This window comes from Myripristis murdjan, chromosome 18, assembly GCF_902150065.1.
Source record: "Myripristis murdjan chromosome 18, fMyrMur1.1, whole genome shotgun sequence".
In the NCBI taxonomy this organism is placed as follows: domain Eukaryota; kingdom Metazoa; phylum Chordata; class Actinopteri; order Holocentriformes; family Holocentridae; genus Myripristis; species Myripristis murdjan.
The window spans coordinates 23,900,162-23,925,328 of NC_043997.1; the positions used below are offsets into that span (position 1 = coordinate 23,900,162).

At 41.0% G+C, this 25,167-nt stretch overlaps 1 protein-coding gene and 1 long non-coding RNA gene across 2 annotated transcripts in view; both read right to left on the reverse strand.

The window, feature by feature from the left end:
- Positions 1-287: 287 nt before the first annotated feature.
- Positions 288-23,547, reverse strand: LOC115376545 (uncharacterized). The gene is made up of 2 exons (XR_003929817.1): positions 23,492-23,547; positions 288-4,112 (listed from the first exon to the last, which is right to left on the reverse strand). It is a non-coding gene; the product is annotated as an uncharacterized LOC115376545 (long non-coding RNA).
- ache (acetylcholinesterase (Yt blood group)) overlaps positions 288-25,167 on the reverse strand; it is a 35,649-nt gene continuing 10,769 nt past the window's right edge. The window contains exons 2-9 of the mRNA XM_030076205.1: positions 20,381-20,906; positions 17,447-17,670; positions 14,927-15,187; positions 12,630-12,852; positions 11,310-11,555; positions 9,898-10,090; positions 9,264-9,442; positions 288-4,710 (exon numbers count right to left, since the gene is read on the reverse strand). Of these exons, the coding sequence (XP_029932065.1) occupies positions 4,589-4,710; positions 9,264-9,442; positions 9,898-10,090; positions 11,310-11,555; positions 12,630-12,852; positions 14,927-15,187; positions 17,447-17,670; positions 20,381-20,813 (1,881 nt within the window). The 5' untranslated portion in view covers positions 20,814-20,906 and the 3' untranslated portion in view covers positions 288-4,588. The remainder of the gene's footprint in view (positions 4,711-9,263; positions 9,443-9,897; positions 10,091-11,309; positions 11,556-12,629; positions 12,853-14,926; positions 15,188-17,446; positions 17,671-20,380; positions 20,907-25,167) is intronic.

Below are 25,167 nucleotides of genomic sequence, written 5' to 3' on the forward strand. Positions count from 1 at the left end.
TTGGGTACATTTACACCTGGAAGTTTATGTGCAAGTGTACATGTGATTAGATTGCTCTGATCATGAAGACACATTGGTGGTGATGGCTGGCTGATCAAGACATTAGATGGGTTCTCCTTCTGTTCAGAGGATATGTGCACCTGATATCCTGTATTATTTTTCCTCAGACACTGAGACTCCGCAGATTCCTTGGATTTGGAGTCGCTGAACCCTCTTGTCTATGATCTGAAGGACTCTCAGACATGACGGTGCATTTGCAGACAGACTCAGTGACGGCTCCAGGCTGATAGAAGCAGCAGGGTGTCTTTATTTCTGTTGCAATAGCTTGACCAAGCCGGCATTCATCATACATAGAGACATACTGGGACGCTACAGAAGCCTTCAGCACAAGTACTAGCGACTGGAACAGACGACAATGAGGCAGAGGACAGGAAACAAACTCACAAAGATAAGATAAACAAACAAACAAACAAACAAAACCTTGAGTAAAATCATATATGGCACTCATGTTTAGTTTATATTTATATATATATTGCTTTAAAAGACAACCTCTATCCATCGTCACCATCGCTTTCTCACTACATTATATTTTCACTGCATTTAAATATCAAATATACTCCGTTACTGATGTATTTACGTTATTGCTAACATCAAATGTACTTAACATCAGAGATATAATAATTACCTTGATAATAGACATTATTTTTCAAAAGTACACAGGTTTATTTTACAGAAAATAACAGTCCAAGTTCAGGGGGAGTACACCGGGGATGGGACAGAGTCAGGACATGCACGAGGGGATTCGATTGGAGGGATGGGGAGAGATCTGGGTGTTGGGTGGGCTTGTCATTGGACTAAAAGTGCTGGATGAGTCACTCACGCAGCCAGTCACACATGCACCCACTGGGTTTTTAAATATCGACTTAAGGTACATTATTTAATCCTTGATTCGCATTTATTACGTCTCTTTAAAGACAGACTACTCCGATCTATAAAACAGGAGCCTTGCATGCCTGGTGCGGCTGACCAATAGAAACACTTTGCTAGAAGACCCATCAGCCAATTGGGACGCTGACCCAGCTCCCTTCCAGCATTTAATAAAATATGGCAAACAGGTAGACAGACATTAGGCTCACATGATGTCAAGGGAGGTAGACACAAACAAACTAACAGATAATACACACAGAGATAGGTGGAGTGACATAGCAGCCAAACTCAAGTCCCTTCAGGATAATATGATCATTTAATAATGATAATAAAACGCAAAATGGAACAGCATGGCCCTCTACCAGTCAGATATGTTGTGAAATTTAAATTTAAAATCTTTTTTCTTGATATAATTCAGTATAAAGTGGGAAATCATTACATTCTAAGAGGTGTCATTTTTTGTAAATATTACAATATCAGGTTTATTACACTAATTTCAGGGACATTTTCAGTTGCTATGCCCCTTCTACATGTAAGCTGCAGCTCATCTGATCATGAAACATGACATAACATCAACAAAAACATGCAACATACACATGCTCCTGCAACAGACAGGAGAGGGTTACATAACGCTATATTTTTCCGACTCTGTCCTTTCATCTTTCCCTCAGATCTCTGCCTCCTTCTGCCTCATCTATCTCTCTACCCCAAGCTTTTTTTTCTCCTTTCTTTCTTTCAATTTTCCACCCATCCATCCATCCATTCTGCCCTGTGCGCTGGCAGGCAAGAGGCTGAGCCAGCGCTCTGTCATATTAGCCTGCCGCTGAGTGAATTACTCTGACTCCATTAGACTAACGAGAAACCAAAAGGAGGGAGGGGAGAGATGGGGGTGGGGTCGATGGTGCGGGTATGGACGGATGGGGAGAAGAGGGATGCAGTTGTTGAGACAGATGAGGATGAGGATGGATGGAGTGAAGAGAAAGGAGACAGGAAAAGAGTGAGGATAGAGGATGAAGCTGTATGGAGGGGCTAGAGAGGAGGAAGGAGGAGGAATGACGGGAGTGGGGAAAAAGATGGAGGAAGAAAAAACAAGGAGAGGACGATGAGGGGAGGGAAAGGAGGAGGGCGAAAGGAGAGAGAAGGAGGAGGAGGATGGGGGGATGAAAAATGAGCAGTGGGATGAAAAGAGAGGGAACGTGGACTAACAGCGAGACGGGTTTAGTGATAAGGCAATACGGGCTGGAATGAATGGACAGGGAGGGGTCTCTCTCTCTCACACACACACACATACACACACACACCAAATCCAGCACACACAGGTTGACAACTGGTAGTAGCTGCACACAGCAAGAGAACACAAAAGATACACACACATACAAGCTTGCGTGCGCGCACACACACACCAGCAAACATAGCTTCCTCATCTGTTTTTCAGTGCAGTTATACAGTATATTAATGGCTCGCAGTTCCTTAATGTGACCAATGAGTGAGGCTGAAAGACACACACACACACACACACACACACACACACACATACACACACACACGTATGCATCAACTTCTAAAGGATACCTTGATATGCTTTAATTTGATTCTTGTTTTAACCGTTCCACTCTGAGTTAGAACTTCTATCGAATATGATCAAGTTGGAAAATACAATCTGATCCCATTTGGTAAAATTCCCTGATATTTTCGGACTTCTCAGATGCAGAGAATCGATCAAATTCCCCGACTTTCCCTTTTTGGAAAACACCTCTCAGTGCTGCCGTGATATTCCCGGGACTTCATGACCGAGAGGTGCCTGAATTAAGGAAACTGGGGAAACGTTTCCCTTTGATATCAGTCTAGTGAGGGGAAATGACGACAATTAAAGGTATCACTTTATCAAAATGTCATTAAATATTCAGCAATAGTTACTTTATGTAATAAATTATTACATTAACTTAGTCTTATTTCTTTAAGATTAGTCTAATTGTGTTTCCATCTAACTATCAGGCCAATTCTATGTGAACTTTTGAATTGCGGTAAAAAAAAATAAAATGTCGGTTATGTGTGTTTCTATCAACTGGGCTGAATGTCTATGAGGAACTGATTACTGCTGAAATGAATTAGGACTGTGTTGTAACATTTCTGGAGGACATGGTGGACACATAACCAACAGCAATTCAAAAAGTCAACAAATGTTTTTGAAGTGTTTGAAGTGCAGTCCAACTGTGGCGATGTCCACACAAAGCTGGGGAAATCCCAAACTGGCGTTTCGCACTGCCAGCCACACTACACGGTTTTCACACTGTTTTCCAAAACCTCGCCATTCACACTGAAATGCCCAGAAATGCACAAAATTCCCATATTGTGCACGCTCACACCTACGCAACGTCCGCTCTGCAGCGTGGACACACAAGAGGCATTCGTTAGGTCACATCACCGTCTTACGTCACTATATTCAGAAAGCTCCTGTTTCCTTACCCACATGAAAGCACCTTTTTCAGGCTCGCACACTTTGGATACATTTTTTTGAAAAGCACCATTTTTGGCTTAGTGTATATGGAAGGTTAAAACAGAGAAAAAAATGTTTTTCAAATTTACCCAGCTTAGTGTGGACATTGCCTAAATAGCTCATCACCAATAATGCCAACCCTACATCACTGGTTAATTCACTAGTGTGTTTCCACCTATTTTTTTTTTAGCGTCAGTAACTTCAAGCCTGCATGAAACAAATGTCACAGAACTTTGCCACTTCCAAGAAACCTTTTGAAATCACTCCACATGCAGCAGTTCACATAAAATGCATATGGAAACCTAGCTTGAGGTTTCACCAAATGCGACAGTCATACAACAAAGCGGAAAATGTGAGATTCTGAAACTCGTAGTGGTCTTCAAAAAGGTCAAAGACGAACAGGAGTGAAGAGAAACAGGTTGCAGCTGGGATACGACTGGGACTAAAAGGCTCGGGAACAGGGAGAACCACAAGAAAATGTCTGACAGACCTGCACACCAATGTTGAGTCCACAAAAAAAAAAACAAAAAAAAAAAACCCCTGATATTCTGAAAAGGAGACGACAGCCTCAGAGATTGAAACAGTCTGTTATGTTGATGAGACTAAAAGAAAGACGTGAGGTAACGGTAAACAGACAGAGTGGTGTGATGACGTGGGCTTGTTAAGATCTGAGTGAAGGGTTGCCTGGCTTCACACACGCACATGCACACACACACTCTCTCACTCACACACACACACACACTCATACACCTGCAAATTAAATACACACCATTAACATTTTTTCCTCCATATTCATCCATGCTGATGACCAGTTCCCTCCATACCCCTGAACTACCACAGAGACAACAGCGTCGTAGAGCATAACATATGGAACACGTCATAGTCCAGGTCAATGGGACAAACACAAAATGAAAAACAAACACACATCAATAAATAAATAATATAAATAATATAAATAAGTGAAAACAGAGCCTGTGCTTGTGTGTAGTGGAACAGAATACTTAAAACATGATCGTCATGATTTTAAAGAGGGACTATGGAGGAAAGTGGTCATGGGTTTTCTCTGCCCCCCCAACACACTCTCTCTCTCTCTCTCTCTCTCTCTCTCTCTCGCTCGCTCTCTCTCATCTTGCTGTCTCTGTTGTGTCTGTGTGCGTCTCGCTCTCAGAGGTCAGTGCAGCGCTCCTGCTTGCTATAGTGGTCGAACTGGCTCTTCCAGTGCATCATGTAGGAAGACCAGCGGTGGAACTCCACCTTCCACTGACGCTCTGCCTCATCTATGTTGTCTGGGGAGAGAGAGAGGGAGAGAGAGAGAGAGAGAGAGAGAGAGGAGAGGTGTGATTAGTGCTTGAGCTCTTTCATCATGTGGAGTTTGACATTCCCTTCTTTCTCCATAGACGTGAATGAAGTTTCTCTAGATTCTGATTTGTGTGTGTTTTTAGCCGTTTATGCGGGGGCCTTTTAAAACTAGAGTTACCACCTCGTGTTTTTATGTCTGTAAACCTAGCAAGTTGCAGTTTACATCCATGTCTGTCCAGTCAATTTGTATTGAAGACTCTGAGGGAATTTAATACAAAATACAATTATATTAAAAAAACAAACAAACAAATAAAAAAGGTTAAAAAAGTGTACTTTTTGTTGAAATGGACTATATTGACTATATTGACATGTATGATTCCCATGAATAACTTCCAGTGAGAACCAGGCTGTTTTCACATAAGACTATTTTTACAGTCCAGAGGATTGATAGAGAGCTTTGTCACATGGTGCAACAATATTTAGCTGAGGCTCAATATCAGCAAAACCTGAGGGACAGGAGGCCCCCTGTCCTGCTTGTCACCAGGGGAGAGGAAGGGAGGTGAAAATGATCACTTGTGCACACCATCATGATGTTACTGAAGCTGCCCTTTGACCTTTTGGATATAAAATGTCATGACTTCATCATGTCATCGTATTTGACATTTGTGTGAAACTGTCATAATTAGTGTATGAATTGTTGAGTATGAAATGTGTTTTGTGGGAACACAGTGACCTTGACCTCTGACCTCTCATCACCAAAATCGAATCAGTTGATGCTTGAGTCCAAGTGGACGTTTGTGCCAAACATTACAAAATTCCTTCAAGCTGTCCCTTTGACCTCTGACCATCACAATCTAATTAGTTCATCCTTGAGTCCAAATGGATATTTTTGAAAATTCAAAGTTCCCTCAAGCCATTCCTGAGATGGCATACCTAAGAATGAGATGAATGTGTGTGCGGATGTACGTACGCACGGACAACCCCAAAACGTAAGGCCACGCTACATGCCTCCTCTTTGTATTAAACTGTGTGTCCAACCACACAACCAAATCAATATTAAAAAGATTAACAACCATACCTGTGTTTGGCTGAAGGCAAGTTGTTGTGCTGAATTGATAAAATGTTGCTTTCTTGACCGAGCCAGAGTTAACATTACAGAGGCTGAGATTAACATGACCCGACCCTGACCAGAGCCCTGCTTTCCTATCTTAACGCTTAGCTGGACAGCTAATTTAGCCTAGCTTTGCCCAAAGTGATGCTGATGGAAGTCATCAGCATCACAGAGACATACCATAAAAAAGAAGTTGACATCATTAGACATCATTTTGATGTATAGCATGTATAACATGCTGCTCGAACAAACACTAAAAGAAAGAGCTATTTAAAGCTAGTTTTGGCTGGAAAAGCCTGTCTTCGACATGGCATTCAAGGTGGTCAAAGAGTCACAAGTTCACTTCTGTGAAAACTGGGTGTGACTGCCCTCTTTAAAAAGAAATGAGAGTGGAACTGGTGTGAAGCACTAGGATGGAAGGTGCAAGGATAAGTAAAACGTGGAGATTTGGAAATATCCAAGAAGTCAGGATGAATAGATTTTGTGCAGCAAGGAATAAAACTAAATGTGACATATTGTCAGGTGTACTACAGAGGTATGATAATCATAACAGATAAAAAGTGAGATTAATGACAAAATTAGACAATGTTAGATGTTAAAATAGACCAAAGAGGCCAGCCTACAGAAAAGCAAAGTCTGGAGGGAAAATAAAGTGGAGAAAAGCTAAATAAGGATTACCATGTAAAAACAACTGATCTGTCTGACAGAAGAAGGAGAGCTTAGATGCCCCCCCATAAATAATACACATCCTTTCTACATTTGACTTGGGACAACTGCATTCAGTTTAACAGCAGCAAACAGCCAACACTGACTACGTTTTGCATGTCAGGTCCAGCAGCAAAAGCTCAAATTTTCTTACTTGTAATTTCCCAAACTGTGACAAATTGGGCTCATTCTGTCACATTCATGTTCCCGTTCATTACCTTTACATGCACACAAGAAAGCAGAATACTGTGAGTAACACGTTATGGCAGGAAATCAGGTAAAGTCTTTCCATGTGTTGCCTTTTTGTGATTACTCAAAATCCCTGTATGCATGCACTTCCCAATAATCAGGTTTCCACCACAGCCATAACTCTCCCTGTGGAGTACAGCCGACTCACAGCAGGCAGAGATATTGTTGGGATGTCCCAGACAATGTGTTCTTCATTTCCTTATATTGTCATCACATTACATTTAACTGACATTAAATTATTAAGCATTCTTCAATGAATATACAACAATGAGTTTTTACTCTCCCAGGGCCTATTTCTCTTAACCCCTTACTCCGATTATGGAAATTGGACCTCTTGTTTACAAGGCATTTAAGAAATCAGATGACTGCCCGTACAAGGCTCATAACCTGATTAAGGTGCATGTAAGGTGCATTAATTGATTAATTGGCTTCGTCTTTTTTTTTTTTTAAGATTTTTTTTGCTTAAAGTTGCTTCTTTTTGTGAGCGCCACTTTCCTCCGAGTTGACAACGTGAACGCAATTTTCTCGCAGGTTGGAAAAGGCTAAGAGAGCTTTACTAAGCTTAGGGAGTTTGTGATTAGTTTCATGAATGACTAGATTTGTAAGTCATTTTCACATTTATTACTTTCATCCATGAAATCCTAAAAAGGGTGCCCTCAGACTCCCTAAGTTATTGTAGAAACCCATGCTGCACACTGTGTTTGTGTGTGTGTGTGTGTGTGTGTGTGTGTGTGACTGCATGACTGCCCTTGCTCAACATTCCATTGCAGATGAAACAGGGCTCCGTCTCTCGCTGCCTCCCCCCTCTCAGCCTCTCCAGGCTTTTTATAGTCCACTGCTCTAGACCACTTTCCTCTCTCAAAGACACTAAGCTGTGGCTCTCTTACTTCTCTCTCCTACAAATAATCCATCTGGATGCAGAAATACATATGTGGCAAAAGAGATCCATATTTACCAGCATAATTTCTCTTTGGTTGCAAGTAAGGTGGCAGAGGCAGATGCTTTCCTTTTTAGCATCCTTACCTTTTGCTGAGCAGTTAATCTGTTCCTTTATCATTGTCTTTTCTGTAAGTGGTGCTCTTTTCTTTTTCAGCCACAGTTATTATCGCTCTTCCATTATACAGTTGTGTTGTTTGGTGTGGTGAGATTACCGGTTCCACAACCATAAACACTACACTAACCTGCTTGCTTCCAGGTCTCAGCTGAGATTTGTTTTGGCCCAGTTTGATATCTGGTTCCTTTCTGTTTAGAATAGGGCCGTGTTGACAGTCTACTATAACTTTAAACTCACATAATCACCAAAGCTAACAAACAGCTGCAACTAGCATCCTACTAAAACTGGCTTAGCAATGTCTCAGCAAAAAGCAGAGCTTCACTAATTCCATATACAGTGAAATGGCCAAACTGTGCTTTACCGGGCTTAGCCCTGCATTGCTAACTCTTCATGTCACAGGTCTGACAGAAGAAATGAGACACAGTACAGCCAGACCACCAATTAAAAAACACAGAGTTCTGGAGAAGTTCAAGCAGAGACATTGGTCAGAAAAGGGTGAGGACTCTGTGGGCTGTTGTCATGCTTCTAACTAATTAAATTGTGATATGACAGACCAAGGCACCAGTAGGCACCTGTGCTAATTGAGCGTAGCGTTTGTTCAGGCAGGCCATAAAGTCAAGCCCTGCCCAGCCCTTTAGCAGCTGATAGCCAGCTGGTCTCAGGATGGTTCAGCTGATTCCCTTCTTTGCATTCAATTGGCAAATCTCAAATTGGTGTGTCTGGTGGAAATCTTGGTATTGGCACTGTACTTTTGTTCATTGTATTGGCAGTTTCACACATCTCAAATAATTAAATATTGTCCAGTTACTGTTCACAGGCACTGATTCAAATACTGACTCTGGTGTTGGACTTTGGAGCAAATTTTACAAGTTTCCCTTTTGACGTCTGAGAATGCAGTCATCTCTCATGTGAGACAGTGATGCACACCAACTTTTTACTGTGTGGTACCTGTACTTACTGTGTAGTGATACACCAGTGTTGAGCCTGTCTTATCCACAGTTTGATACATTAATGGGAAACCACAAAGACCTTTAAAATTGGCATGAAAAAAATCCACCAATCATGGATACGGCTCACCCAACCCTACAAACCAAAGGTACTAATTCTGAGGAGTGCGTCTGCAATCCCAGAGCCAAATGGCTGCCTCTGGATTAACCATGTTGGCTGGTGAGATTGCTGCTTATGCTACCTACCTCGTCCAACATTTCCTTATTAAAATCAGACCACTGTTTTTTCTTCTATAAATATTTTTGTGGGGAAAAACTTAACCCACAATGGATGCAAATGCATGTATTGGGTTTAAATTGAATCACTATTGTGTGGTATCAAGTAGCAAAATAGACATTTATTATAGGGAAAAGGGACTGTGTTTAACTAATATTGTGCTGAGTAGAAGCAGAAGATAGTCTTGCTGTGGTTACCAGTTATGTTGAGGAGGCGTGGCAGGAAGCGGTTCCAGAAAGCACACAGCTGGTTCCTCAGGCCCTTGTAGATCCTCAGAGGTTCGGTGTTCAGTGCAACGTGTTTCTGTTCGCTGACGGTGAACTGAGGCCAGCGCCTCCTACTGTCCGTCATTCCTTCATGGTTAACGTTGGGGTTTCTGGGGGGAAGAGTGTGAAAAAAGAGAGAAAGAGGGACCGCAGAAGATGTTGTAAATAACAGTACATTAGATGAGATGAAATTTAATAACCCCTGTTGGGAAAGCGGGTTAGCATCTCACAGCCATACTCTGATTTTGTTTCTGTTGTTCATGTCAGGAAACAGAGTCTGGGCATGGTTGGATTCAAGCCATTTGGAAAAGGGGCGGCAGCAACAAATGTTTACATTGCATCCAATCACAACGCAGGTGACTGCCACCATTTTACCTTCTCAACAGTTCATACCGCGAATACAAGAAAGTAGCTGAAGAACAGAGTTCAAAGAAACCTCTCTAAACATACTTCAAATGAACGGACCCTCAGTCTAAGTCAATGTACGCTTTTGACCAGTCCTTTCAGGTCATTTCTTTCCTGTTTGTGCTCCTTTTCTTTCACTAGACAACTAACGCCTCCTCACCCAGTTCGGGCGAAGTTGGCCCAGTATTTCATCATGCGTCGGCTGAGCTTCTCCTCATCAGCAGTGTAGTTCAGCCTCTTTTCCAGTGGCAGGCCAAAGACAAACTCAATCTCGTACCCGTGGATCACACCCATCCACTCCGGCCAGGCAAGGTTGGATGCCCGGTGGTCAAACAGGTAGAGGTAGACCCCACCTTGGGGACAGGTAGGAAGAAAAAAAGAAAAGGAGGTGAGGTTATTTTTATCTGCTATCAGTATGATAGTACCACCATTCAAATGCCAAATGCTAGGGAAATCTGCATTTGGGAGTAGATAACTGGTAACTTTTGAGCCAATAACATGAATGCCAAAACCCAACCTAATCAAAGCAAAGCAATGGTTCTATACCAAACAGGCTCTTGACTTCGTACAGTGGCTCTAAACAAGGAGGTGGTGTCTAAACCTCTGTTTCCAGTACAACCACAGTCTTCTACTGTTGACAACTGGGAGCTGCCCAGTACAACCAGTTTTCCATTGCAACTTTGATGAAGGAGCGGAAAGTGTTACTCATTAATTTTCCTGGTCACATTTCTTGGCTGGGGATTAAAATCAGTGACATTCTGATCACAAGGCTGCTTATTTAACCTCTGGACCAGTATTTATTGACCGGTGGTCCAAGAGATATTGCAGGGAGTCTGTGGGAAGATTTCTGAAACACGAATGATATATTTTTGCCCATTAAAAAACATATCATATAATAATTATTTTTTCGCTAAAAATTATCCCAGTGAAATAAAAAACAACACAGTCCATGGGTGGAAGGAAAGGAGCTAGTACGGGATTAATCGAGTGGATCTTGCCAAGAGGAAGTTTTATTCATGATCATTAGAATCATTAGAATCAACACTTGGGGACTTGACTTGACTGTTTCGTTCATTATGTAAAATACAGAGATGGACTTTGTTATTGACAAAAGGTTGCACTGAGGCAAAGTTTCATCACATACAGGTGGATGTTGTGTAAAAATTTAACCTCTGGCTGCTTTCTTTACAGTTGTTTGAAGGTTTAAGGCTTCAAGTTTCATTAAAAGTTCACTGGCCGATAAAACCTGAATCACTGGACCTTGGTCCATTATCTGCACAACAGGTAGGATTTGACTGACTTTCACGTGACTTCATGCTAATCTCTGTAGGTTGGCGGTGTGGACTGACTGATTTTGCCATTTGCCTCATGGTTTAAATGTTAAAAGCAGAACCTCATGTGGACAAGGCACATAAAAAGTGTTAGGTGTTCAGATACTGTGCAAGTGTATCTGCCTGCTGCATGCTTCATTTAATGCGTCTTTAGTGTTTTTGCTCAGCCAATTATATACAGGCCTGCCTAAATGAATATTTCAGCCAGTGCTACAGATATACACCCACCCACACACCTCACCTTGTGAGTTTCCTCCACTGTTGACCACCCCAGAGCCAGCTCCTCCCATGTTGGCCCTGAGGGCGTTGTACTGTGCATAGGAGCGAGCGAAGTGGGCCAGCGGGCAGATGACGTTGTGGTCTCCCACAATGTCGTCCATGGCCTCGCGGTTCTTGAATCCATTGTTCTCGTCCAACCAGTCAGTGTACTGCAGCACCACTGCCTCAAGGCCGATGTCATTGGCATGGGGGACGCTCAGCTTCACCCCTGGCATAGAGGAGGTTACAACACACTATCTCACCACTAATACTCACAGATCAAAAGAAAAGAAAGACAAAATAATCAAATCATAGGATGATAAAAAAACAGTTTCACAGAGAAGAAAGCCTTGTAAAGTAGCTGACATTTTTCAAAAAATATATTTAGATCAAATTGTTTCACCAGAATGAACCATGTATAGCTCCAACAGCTGCGTAAAAGCTATGACACAGGACAGCTACAACATGACTTCTGAATGTCAGTGGACATTAAAATAACAATTAAATACATGAACTAGAAAAGGAGCATTTCCTAGAAATGCTTTCATCATTATGAGTGTGCATGTTTGATCAGTATGTCATACTGAGCACTTACATACTGAGGTGATGACTTATAAATACATTGGGTGTGGATGGGGTTTCATTGACTTCCATGTATTTCATAACTCATAAACCATACATGCCATTAGTATGAAAGTGTTGCTGATATGAATACAACGGAAGTAGATATATGTGTGTGGGTGTGTGTGTTTGTGTATGTGTGTGTATGTGTGTACATTTTTGATGAAAAGAAACATCCACAATTGTATGTTGGAGTCGTTGGACCTAATTAGTTTAACAGTTTTTAATGTAAAAATAAGCTTCATAATTATGCGAACCGAGGAACAACAGTTTCTTCTTATTTGGACCAACAAATTCAAAAATTTTACAACCTGCACCATGTGCTGCCGATTTTTGGGCTTCATTATTATTATCATCATTACTATTATTAATGATATTGTCGTTATTATTATGACTTGACTGAAATGTCCTTTTTTTAAAGTAACTAGTAAAGCTAACTTAAGTTAACTAGTACACAAGTAAAGTAAAGGTAACAAGCAAAGCATGGTAAATTAGTGAATTAGTAAAGTAGTAAAGTTCATCAGCTTTTACTCCGCATTTTGAGCTTCTATTTACTCGTTCTAAAGTAGTTTACACCAGTTCCTATTTTACTTCCACCAAAGTCCTGAAGTGACAGGACTTCTACTAAATAAGCATGTTGGTGCTGTTTTCAGCTGTGTCCATTTGTCGGAGAGGCCTTTACCTTTGAGGAAGTCCTCTCTGGAGATAAGGCTCTCGTTGTCCTTGCTGAAGCCTGGTGCACCATACAGTAGAAAGTAGGAGCCCTCATCTTGGTTCACCCCAAGGAGGATCTGGGTGTCCTTGAAGTTGCCTGAGTTCAGCATGGTTTCAGGAGTGTCAGGCAGAATCACCCCGTCCACAACAGGAACAAATGAGAAACGGAACAGGGCCAACCACGGCAGGACCTGCTCACAAAACAATGACAAGCCAGAAATGTATGACGAGGGTGGTCTGAGTTATTGTGTGTTAAACAAGGCATTTGGATCAAAGCCACCTGAGTGAAAACGACAGTGGACAGGACATCTGCCTGGATTAAGCACAATGACTCTGAGCTATGTGGTGATACGTCACTCCTGGAAGACACTCTGACTCTGTTTGCACTGCTAGAAACACAATCAACAAGTCAACGTTAATCCGCTTGATGGCCAACAAGCTTGTTGGCCCAGAAAAAGCTTTTTGTGTTCATCAGCCACCAACAGCCAACCAGACTTCCACACTTACTTGTTTCCCTGCCAATGTAATTTGATTTTGTGAGAAATGGCTCTGTTAAGTGTAAAATAGTTGATGCCAGCCATTTGAGGCTCACTGGGCCTCCACAATTTTTATTTGAAAGACTACAGGGATAAATGACTCAGAAAATGCATATATTAAAACGCAAGTATTATTTTTACCATTTTGTAATGAGTCAAACAACAGGCACAAATTTGTAATTTTTTCTAATGTGGCACATGTGCCCGATGACTTGAGGGGAATTGCATAGTTAGTAGTAGTTCCACAACTAACTACAATAAAACTACAACCAAAGCTCTGGATCACCACTCAAAATCATGTTTGGTAGGCGACATTGTTTTGGGAGAAAAACACTCCAGGCAAAGCTCTTGTTCACACTTGTGGGGGAGGAAAAAATACCACAATATGGGTAAGCGCCTGAACTACAACCTTAAACAGAGACAAAGCCAGCTCTCTGGCAACCAAGACAGCTGAGACTAACAAGGTTATGGGAGCCGGAGAAAAGAGAGAGATGGACAAAGACAGAAAGGGAGAAATGTGCCTCCATCACATCTCTGACAGAGGCACAAGGTTCATGAACATTTTAGAGAATGTTTTTAGAACAAATAGTTTTTGTTGCTTTATTAATTTCCCTGCTGGATATGGAGAGGAAACAGCGAAGCAAAAACAAATAATTTTGTTGACCATGACAAAGCTTGAGCCACAGTCCCAACACTTTATCCCGGTGAGCTACTACTTTTGATTCAGTTGCTGCTATTCTCACAGAATCACTCAACAAATGTACCTGACCTCAGATAGATGTTGGTTTAATCTCACAATGACTGAAGATGACTTGTAAAAGAATATAAAAGAAAAATGAAAGGGGAAAATGCAACTTAACGGGTGAATGGTTGAGTACATAACTAAATATGCCTTCTGACATGTTGAGGAAATAAAACGCCACGGGCCAAACTGGGGCATTTTTGAACACTTAAACTTACAACACTCACAACAATTAAAGCATTGGCAATACAATATTTTTTGTTGTCCCACAGTCTTAACCTATAACGTGCCCATCAAATGCCGCATCGATGTGAATGCCTGCGAGAGGGAAGTAGGCAGTGAGTGGTTGAAGTCTGCACACCAACTAACTACTGCAGAATAGAACTGCTTTTTTCCTTTAGATGCCACTTTGTGCGTTGTGCGCTTTAACTGCCTTGTACTGAGACCTCAGTTTTTTCAGTTTTTCGTGGACCTCGACCTTTGTAGAGCATAACATCCTCATTTTGGCAAACACCGTCGATTTGGTGTTGGACATTATCCTCTGCCCAGATAGTGAGCAGAGCCTTAATGTCCTCATTTGACCAGCATTGTCAGTTGCTCTCCATTTTTCTTTTCTCTGTTATTTTTCTGCTACGAAAGCGAGCTGCTGTGCTGACATCTGTACGTATCAGCTCCACCTGTCTTCTTGCCAAAAGCCAGGTAAGCTCTTAACTCCGCCTCAGACCTCAGTTAGACCTGTCTGGCCCATACGTATTCGCTAAGCAGTTAGCACCTGGAAACTGGCCCCGACAGCCCTACTGAGGCGCAATCAAAGACCGGAAGTGACATTGGAAATGCAACTGGCCTTGGCACACACTACCACGCCCAGCTCACGGATTTTGGAAAATGGTCTGCAAATGTTCTGTGGTGTGGTGCAGACGGAACACCAAAACATTTTTAAATCTACCAGGCTTCATGTGAAGATGCAAACGCTATATTCTGCATTACCTGCCACTCCTGGTCAATGAGTTCCTGTGGTGATTTACTGCGAAGACAATCCACCAGCTCCGTGTCATTACCCTCATTGCAGCCAACTAGCTTGCCCAGCAGGGTGGCTCGTCTGCGGGCCTCAGCGGGACTGACGGAGGCCCAGGGGCAGTTGGGAACCCCACTCTGCAGGATGGCCCGTGTGAAGGTGGGGCGGCTGTCTGGCGACAACAGGTGGAACCCGACTGAAGCACCACCAGCGCTCTCACCAAAGATAGTCACCTGTTTTAGGGGTCAAGAGGTGAAAAATATTGTCATTTTCAAGGCCCCTGATAGTCCCTGTTTGAAAATAACTATTGTTGACGTTTGCATACAAATTTATATTTGTTTCACCAAAACACCAAATCATTTTAAAAAATGTATTCACTGTGGACAGATGAACAACAAAATTAACTGACAAAGATGAAAACTAAAGACAACTTCTGTACAATTTTAGTTTTGCAAACAGATTCAGTTAATTATCTTTTTTTTTAAGCCTTGCTTTCATTTTTATTTCGGTTAACAAAAACATTTTTTTTTCACACCTAGTTTTTGTTAGTTTGTTTGTTTTCGCTGCCAATTATAACCTTGGCTTGGAATAAATAGAACTGGGAGGTTAATATGAACCACATCAGCAATCAACAGATGACAGAAACAGAGGAAAAAAGACTAACAACGAAAAATACTCAAAATATACCAGTACAGTGGTCCCTCGTTAATCGCGGGAGTTACGTTCTAAAAATAACCCGCAATAGGCGAAATCCGTGAAGTAGTCAGCTTTATTTTTTACAATTATTATAGATGTTTTAAGGCTGTAAACCCCCTCACTACACACTTTATACACTTTTCTCAGACAGGCATTAACATTTTCTCACTTTTCTCTCTTGTTTAAACTCAAAGTTCAAACCTTCGTAGAAAAATAAGGACGCAGAACACAATGCACTGTAAAAAAAAAAAAAAAAGCATGCAAAATTGCACAAAAAAAAATCCACGAAACTGCGAGGCCGTGAAAGCTGAACCGCGTTATAGCAAGGGACAACTGTATTCAAAAAGTTACCTGAATACAATACATTAAATACAGTAAATGTTATTTATTAATTCCACCCTTGGCGCTAGATAAAACTATCCCTGCTACAGGCTCTGTGTGGTTTAGATCTGGTGCTTCCTCTACCCTTGAACTTCTGTTGAAACCGCTTAACTATAATGAAAGTACTAAATGAATAGTATATTAATCTAGTATATTAATGGTCAGAGGTTGGAACCATCAGTGCAGTTTCAGAATCTAAATAATGAGAATTATATTAAGAAGAAAACAAGTGTTGACAAAATGAGTTGCTTCAATAATGTAGTATGCAGTATACACCATTTATTTATTATTATTTTGGTGATACTCAGCTGTTAAAGCTGTACATGGTTCACTCTGATAAAATCATTTGGTAACACTTGAAGTGTTTGTTATTCTCCGGTGAGTAGAGAGTAATATCTCGATAAATTTGTATTAATTCAGTGAGTGTAGCCAGTAATTTATCCAATATTTAATTTCAGTTCTCCCCAGTTACCCGACATTGTCCCCGTAATTTCTTGGAAATTACTCTATTATGTGATAATTACATTCCAATATTTGCCATTGCCAATACATGCCATTTGTTGTACAAGTTTTCTGTAATTTCTTTTACAGGTTTTTAAAAATCTGTTTACCCAGAAATGTCTTGGAAATTTCCCAACATTAATAATTATAATCTGATATTTCCACAACTGATTAGCAGCTCATTAAATTTTTAGACTAGTACTACAAAGGTAATTGATAGGCATATTTCAGCTGATATAGAATATATGGAGGAATTAGGCACCCACACAATTAGGCCTTCTTTCTATCACATGGAACACATAGAGCCTGATGGAGGATGTATCCATTAACATTTGGTACAAAGACACTATGGGGTGAACATGGTGTTCTGTGGTAGTCCTCATTTTACAATGTGAGCTGGAGCCTAAAGATACAGTGACTTCCATGAATGTCTTTGTACCAAATGTTAAAGAGGAAGTAAACCCCAAACCCACATCTGTGTGAAGCCTGACCTCTAATGGTGAAAAGTAGAGTGATGTCACCACCTGCTGTTATCTGTGGGTGGTGACATCACCTGCCACCCTAATTTTCACCATTAGAGGTCAGGCTTCACACAGATTTGGGTTTGGGGCTTAGTTCCTCTTTAATGTCAACTGGTAGGTTTCCACCGTATTGCTGAGTCTTGATCTGCTCGAATCAGTTTGGAGATGAAAAACTCCACTAGTGCAGCTGTGCCGAGCAGACTACAATTCTATCTCTTTACTTTCCTTTTCCTTGATTTAGCGGCCAGCCTTCTCCAAAAACATCTCTTCAAATCCATGTGTGCGTTGCTACTTAGGCACAAGAGATCATGGCAAACATCTGCTAACATTTTTACCCAATGTAACAGAATCAAAATAAACTAAATTGACATATACAATAAGCCTGAGGTTTACCTGTTTGGGGTTTCCACCAAAGACATGGATGTTGTCCTGGACCCACTGCAGTGCCATCCTCTGGTCCAGCAGACCCACATTACCAGGAGCCTCAGAGGATCCATGCAGAGCCAGGAAGCCAAAGGCACCAATTCGGTAGTTCATAGAAACCACAATGACCGTCTCACTGTGGGCCAGGTAGCGACCATCATACACATCCAGTGAAGATGAACCACTGTAAAAACCTGGAGATAAAATGAGTATATTAGTAAAAATTTTCAGGTACATAGTCAAAAAATGCAATATGTTGGCTATATGGCTATATTTAGATACAACATACATTTTACATTTTAATTATGACAAATGAATGCTTCTTGTGATGAAAAATGATCACTGCATACCCTAATTAAAAAATGAGCATTTTTTGTACTGAAGCACTTGCTGCTGTAGAACACCAGCAAACTGTAGCTATCCACCTCCAACATGCACAAACTAGAGGGAGATAGACACAGTTTAGCAGGAAATAGTCGTCAATGAAGCTCTTCACGCCAAGGGCAGTAGAATATTCATGTTATTGTTTGTGGAGGGAGAAAAGTTTTGATGGTTTGAAGTTCCACAAAAGAATACCCCTCCAGCAGCACTGTAAAGGCTGGGCGATATGGACCAAAACAAATATCATTATATCTTTGAACTGAATACCTTGATATGCTGATAGCGTGACAACGCTGTAGGTATAACTGCTGGTGCTTTCATAAGATATTTATGCACAAGAGATGTTGAATAAATACTAAGTTATGTGGATATGATGACCAAATAGATAGAAGCAAATAACAGAATTCCATCCCTTTACTGTACTGCAGCCTTTAAAACCAGGAAATGACATAACCTATGCCATAAAAGATCATTACGATATCCAAAATCCCAGACATCTAGCTCTGTATCACAATTTTGATATAATATTGTTTCCCCATTGTATTGGGGTGACAGGAGATGGAGAAGATGGCAAGAGACTGGAAATGTGTGCAAAACATAGAAACTCACTGGATGAATAGACCGCAATAGGGGTATGAGAAAAAATATCTTTTGATTGTAATTTGGGTGGATTGTTACTTTAATTCTGAAGGACTATTTTGTGTAATGCACATAATCTGCTGATGTAATTCTAACATAGCGTGGGCATGCCCGGTGAAGAGGGATCCTTGTTGTAGACATAAAGCCACACTCTGGCCGAGCCTGTTGTAAAATCCTGCTTGCCGTTTCCTTCGCTGACTCAGCATTCATGTTACTTGTCAGCCAATCTTGTTCATTTATATTAGACTGCCAATAAATCTGCTGCTGTAAATCCTGACGCTGGCACCGTCTTGTTTTGTGGAAATGGGCGGGAAGGAAAGCACCTCTCTAACTGAAGATTTTTATGATAGTGACAGCAACGGCTACATTTCCATACAAGAGTATCCAACCTACTGCTCATACTCTGATTAAATTTTTATTAAGGTTAACGTGATTATAATTATATAAACCTTGTGTGTATATGTGTATGAACCTTTGAGTCTCTGTGCTGCCATGGAAATACCCACAACTCATCAACTGTGTGTCCTATCTTTACCAAACTTGATACTTGGGTGAAAAGTAACTGCGTGCAAAACAAACTACTGCACTAATCAGTCTGGTGGTGCTACAACAGCTATTATTTACAGTCAAGTCAAATTTTATGAACAGACAAGGGGTTATTTTCCAAGAAAAAAACTCAGAATTTTCAAGAATAAAGTCCATACATTTACATTTACAAAAAAGACACTCATTTACAAAATACATTTACATTTACAAAAAAAGACACTCATTTACAAACATTTACAAAAAAGACACACATTTACAAAAAAGACACTCAAAAAAGTAAAAAATTCTGAGATTATAAGGTCATAAATTTACTAAAATTGTAAATAAATAAATAAATAAAAGTAAGGACTCAGAAAAATAGTTTCTCTTACTAAATCCAATTGCCAAGTACAATATGATGAGGTCATCAAATGCAGGCCTGATACACAGCAAAAAAAAAAAAAAAAAATGTAAAAAGTGAAAGAAAAACTACTTTTCTTGTAAATGTGTCTCTTTATAATCTCAGAATTTTTCAGGGTTTTTTCTCCATAAATCGGATCCATAATTTTTCCCCCTACAATGGCCCGAATGCGCTGTCATATTCTTCCATATGTATTACTTATGTATTACTATCTATGATTAACAAATATAGAATAGCATAAATATTATAGGTTTTGTGGTGTCAACAAACCTTTGTGTGGCCATTTTTATTTGTAATGCCAGTGAGATACTGCAAAAGAATTTCCAAAGAAAGACAATTATATAGGACCTTATAGGACCATCCCAGTGATTCTGCATGTTTACCATAATATCTACCATATATAGGTCATTTTACTGCTAATCTTTCCCCAAAGCAAGCAGTTGTGTTTTAGAACCCCAATATCATTTTTTCCTACCTGTTATCCAGCCATTGGTTTCCATTCATTCCACTATGATATGAAAATGAACTTTCAGAAACTTCAAACTTTCTTCACACCAGTATTCCATCGCTGTAATAAAGTCCTCCATATTAGTTTTCCTAAAAGCAGCAGCACTGTTGTGTTTTGATGATTTGAAATTGGGCGGAGTGAAATGGTCCCTCCACCAGGGAAAATAGTCCCTGGGGAGACATTTATTCTACACAGCTAATTATCAGTTCTGTGGTTTATGAATGGTGACGACTTTGTTAGCTGCAGAAGCAAAACATTTTAAGGCAGGTGTTTCAACCAAAAATTCATAATTGAAAATTGAATGATTTTGATTATGTGCTGTAAAATTTTTAATGTAAAATGTAAAATGTGGGTAAATTGTAGTAGATGGGCCACATATTCAAAATCACTGGTATGGTCCTTTAAAGTGGAATGTAATTTGAGCACCTACCTCCACCATAGATCCACACCATGACAGTGAGGTTGTGCGGTCTGGGAGAAGAGGGCACCCAAACGTTGAGGTACAGGCAGTCTTCACTCATCTCCCTGTTGGGGTTCCACATCTCACTGCCTGGGAATCCAGGGAATGACATGTCCACAAACTGGTAGCAGGCATTGGGGTAGGTGCTGGCCTCATACACCCCCGTCCACGGCCGCTTGGGCTCAGCACGACGGAAACGCCGCTTTCCCACTGGTGGCTCAGCAAACGGGATACCGAGGAAGGCAGTGACGTAGCTCCGGTCCGGTACCGGCAGGCGGATTCCGCGGACCCGACCGGCACGAGTCTGAACAGTGAGATCTCCATCGCTCTGGGAAGAGCAGGAAGGGATGAGGAGGGAGAGGAGGGCGACAGGGAGAAAGAGGAGGAGGGCCGAGGTCTGCATGATGGAGGCAAGGACGGGCTGTGTTGTTGGTGCTGTGGTTGTGATCCCTTGTTCAATCTGTGAAAGCAGCGTCTGCTCTGCTTCACCTCAGATCTACAGAGACAGAGAGAGAGAGAGAGAGAGAGAGAGAGAGAGAGACAGAGAGAGAGTGAGAGATGTGATTACAGGGAGCAGGGAGGGAGAGAGATGGAGAACAAAATGAAAGAAGTGATAAATCAAATGAGGAACATGGGAGGATAGAGGAAGGACACTTGTATACAGTAGTCTGCAAATGTCATAAGGTACATCTAAAGCTGGGTGATTCTATCACGGTGAATTAGGGCCATTGTAGGGAGAAAAAATGAAGATGCAATGTGGGGGGAGGGGGATTATATTCTGAGAAAAAAAAATTGGCTATTCTCTGAGATTAAAGTTGTACATTTAAGGAAAAAGACCTCAAAAATTCTGAGACTAAAGTCAGAAACATATGAGAAAAAAACTCAGCAAACTAGTTTTTCTTCTACTCTGGGATTTAGTAAGAGGGAAATCCTGGTGATTTTGGCCTGGGATAACAGTATTACCATCCGCATCTGGACTTTGAAGAGACATTGCTGTGACCTATTCAGAAGAAAAGTACTGTTATTATGGGCTCAAATTTCCAGGATTTCTGTATTTTTTCCCCAACAATGGCCCTAATACGCTGTCACAGCAACCACTGCTGAGATTTACTAGTCTTTACTATTTACTACTGTGCTTCAGGAGAGCAGAAACAATCCATATTGAAACTTCAGTTCTTTATCGAAAGGCAGGAATATCCCAGAGTTATCCTCCCACTGAGTGGGTGGAGAGGATTCACCCTTAAAAATGTGATAATCTAAATTTCATGAGTCTGGGTTTCAATGCAGTGGAGAGTTTTTGTGAGCCAAGATGGTCTAAAAGCTGTTTCAAAGGCTTTTTCACCCTGACAAGAATAAAATTAGTAGAGTTCCTGGAGGAAAATCTGGATGCTTGTATTTTGAATATTGAATAACTGCATCAATCAGTGGCTGGCCATCAGAGAGCAGCAACAATCTCGACAGATTTGGTATATGGACTCAGTCCTGGAACCTCTCCGCCCCCCCGCAAAACCCCTCTCTCTGTCTTTTCCAAACAAGGCCACATTCCGCGGATGTAAAACTAGGATAAGCCGCACTGTCATTTACACAACCCTAGTCAGATTCCGCATCATGACCTTGTTTAAACTTCAACTGCCGGCTCAGGTGGTCCAGTCACAAGCGGACGGCAGTAAGTGCAGGTGTGAACGAGGTTACACTGGAAAACAATGGAGACGCAGTGTGTTCCTATCACTCAAAACGCACAGCAGACTGTCCGGCGTGAAATTCACACGTGAATGACTGTGACTGGCCCAAAGATAGGGAACAGGATGTCGAGGGATACTGGGAAGACATTTAGAAGTCAGCACAGAATACAGACAAGAGGATGGCACTCTCTCTCATTTGTCTGCTTGTGATCAGATCACATGACACAGATGTTGACTACATGGTGCTGATGCTGCTGGTGCATGATCCTGAATTCAGTCTGAAATCATTTTTGGCAAAAAAGTAAATTTATAAGATAACGGTAAAGTGGAAATGGAACTGTCCTGTAATGTTTGCCCTCTAATGATAATGTAAGACAATGTTAGGGTGACATCACAACTTTCAAAGAACAGAAGGATTTTCTAAATTGTGTGGCTAGGCTAATTAGCAACCAGTTAGAGACGCAACCAACAAGTAGCTCTGCGCAGAGGGTTTTATATTGGGGTGGGGGGAGCAGGGGGCCTGAGTGAGAGGGGCCGGCATGGGGGCTGAGCAGGAGCTTAGTGTTGGTGTGGTAAAGAAATTTAGAAAGCTGAAACCATGCAATAACAGCCTGGCTAGTAGATCCATGGTGGAAAGGGAGTGTAAAAAGGACGACTCATGTTGCAATTTAATGTCTGTAATTAGGGATGAGCGATGGAGCTGAAACCAGTGTCACAATAATTCACAAGATTTTTTTTTAATCAATATATAGAACATGATTAGACTTGTATGCAAAATCTTATACTTATTTATCAAATTAGTAATCATTCTGTTGTACCAAATGGTAAAGTTAGGAGTGGAGTCACAAAAAAATAATATTCCCCAAAACATTCATGTCTATTTTTATCTGTGGTTTTAAACAATTTATCATCAGTTGAGACAGCAGGACGTTGTCACAACATCCCAAAATTGCTGTATCACTGTGTGATTCTATTGAAATACTGAACACAATAACACGCACACACACACACACAAACACACAAAGATGATGTTTGAATATTTAATCATCAGGATAATATGGCTAGACAGTAATATTAACATTGACAAACAATTGTTTAGATAAGGGGACACGAGTTAGTGGCCAGGGCTGGATTTTCACATGAGCACTTGTGTCTTTTGTGTAAACAGTAGAGGATGGGAAACCAAATCAATCACTTAAGTCCTCCTACATCTGCTTTTCTTCAAATGTCCAGTGCACGACTGAGTGAATCTTTAAAAAAAATGATACCTTGTACGTATCAACTCTGTTTATGTGTGGGCATTTGTTTGTGTGTGCACACGCAAGTACCAGAGAGCAATGACATCTCCAAAATAGATTCTCCATACAACCAAGAGAGGTTGTTCAGAAATAGTATCTACACACACACACACACACACACACACACACACACACACACAGACATACGCATGACCCTGCTCCCACACACATACACACCTGCCCCTTATCCCTTACAGTGCCTCCCAAGCTAATCCTGCTACTATGACATCTATACGTTACAAATTGTGTACGGCAGCCTCCAACGTGACAGGTGTGTTTAATGCCCAGACAGACAGCTGGAAACTGACATTGACATTATGCATTCGTCAGGAACTACAAATGAGCTGCTTCAGCGTATGTTTATGTTTACAGAACCATGGTGATGTGTAGCGAATATCTTAAACCCCCCCCCCGACCCTGCTGTCCTCGAGAAAATACTGAATCAGTTCCATTGGTGCTGCTGTGTAGCTGTGCCTGACCTTCCTGAGAAAAGACGTACAGCACTACCACACAATTATGTTCCTTTCTGGCCAATTGTTATTTGGAGTGGCCCAGGCTCAGTTCTGGCCCCCTCCACTGTGCCTATCTAATAAAGCAGAAACGTCCCAAAAATACCTCAAATGACAAATGAATATGGATTCTACAACAGCTAATTAGGGCCATTATAGGGAGAACTGCAAGATTATAAAGTCACAAATTTACAAGACAAAATTCAGAGAGCGGCAAGCGTCTGCGGTGTGTGGTTGATCCATCCTTGAAAAGTCTATCCATGTGGTTCCTTGACCAAAAAAAAAAATGTTAAGAAAAAAAAAAATCTTGTATATTTGAGACTTTAATCTTGGAAATTCTGAGATTTTTCCTCTGAATATTATCCCTCCTTCCTCAGCCTCCATAATTTTTTGTCCCTACAATGGCCCTAATACACCGTTGTAGTGATTCAGATTTGGTTTGACACCTTTAACTGAACTTTTTATGTCTTTCTGTCAAGTTCATTACCAAGTCCAATGTTTGACCCGGAATATTGTTTCAATGGCAACATGCTGAATCATATCAAATTAGCTTAAGTCACAGTCCCCGAATATAAGATAATCTTGCTTCAGATATTATTCCCAGAAAAAAATGCTGTCATATTCAAGCCAATACAGTATTAATGTTTATTACATGACTTTGTACGTAGTTGAAGACTCAAAACTCCCTGGCCAATGAACACAACTGAAATTCTTTTATCTCTGTTTTACAATTTGCTCTGGGCAGTGCAGCAATGTTTGCTTTGTCCCACCTTCACAATACAGATGGCTGAGATAGCTACAAAAACACTGCACTACTGTACTAATAATACTCCCTTGGCATTTACTTGTTTGGCTCAAGAGCAAGGCCTTTTAGCCCAAATGTTATGGCCACTCTGTATGATAGGACAGTATTGTATCTTAAAACTTTGATGATCATAATGGAAAAATTGGGTCATCGCAGCAGGAGAGAGTGACAGGACACAGCAAAGAGAATGCGCTTTATATAGATTTCACAAATGAGTCAAATGGAACTAAATTTGAACATCAAAATTTAGCCGGGGACTGAACAAATCCTTCACACAAGTTCATTTTCACAGGTGATGTTGCATGGCTTACACTAGAGTGTGTGTGCTGTGCATCTGTCCATGCATTTTTGTGCAGTCAGCCGCATTTTGATTGTGTATGCACTAAGTAATGCTGTCAGATGAGATGAGACCAGAAAAGCAAAGGAGGACACTGACCTCATATACTGTAAGAGAGAAGAGAGG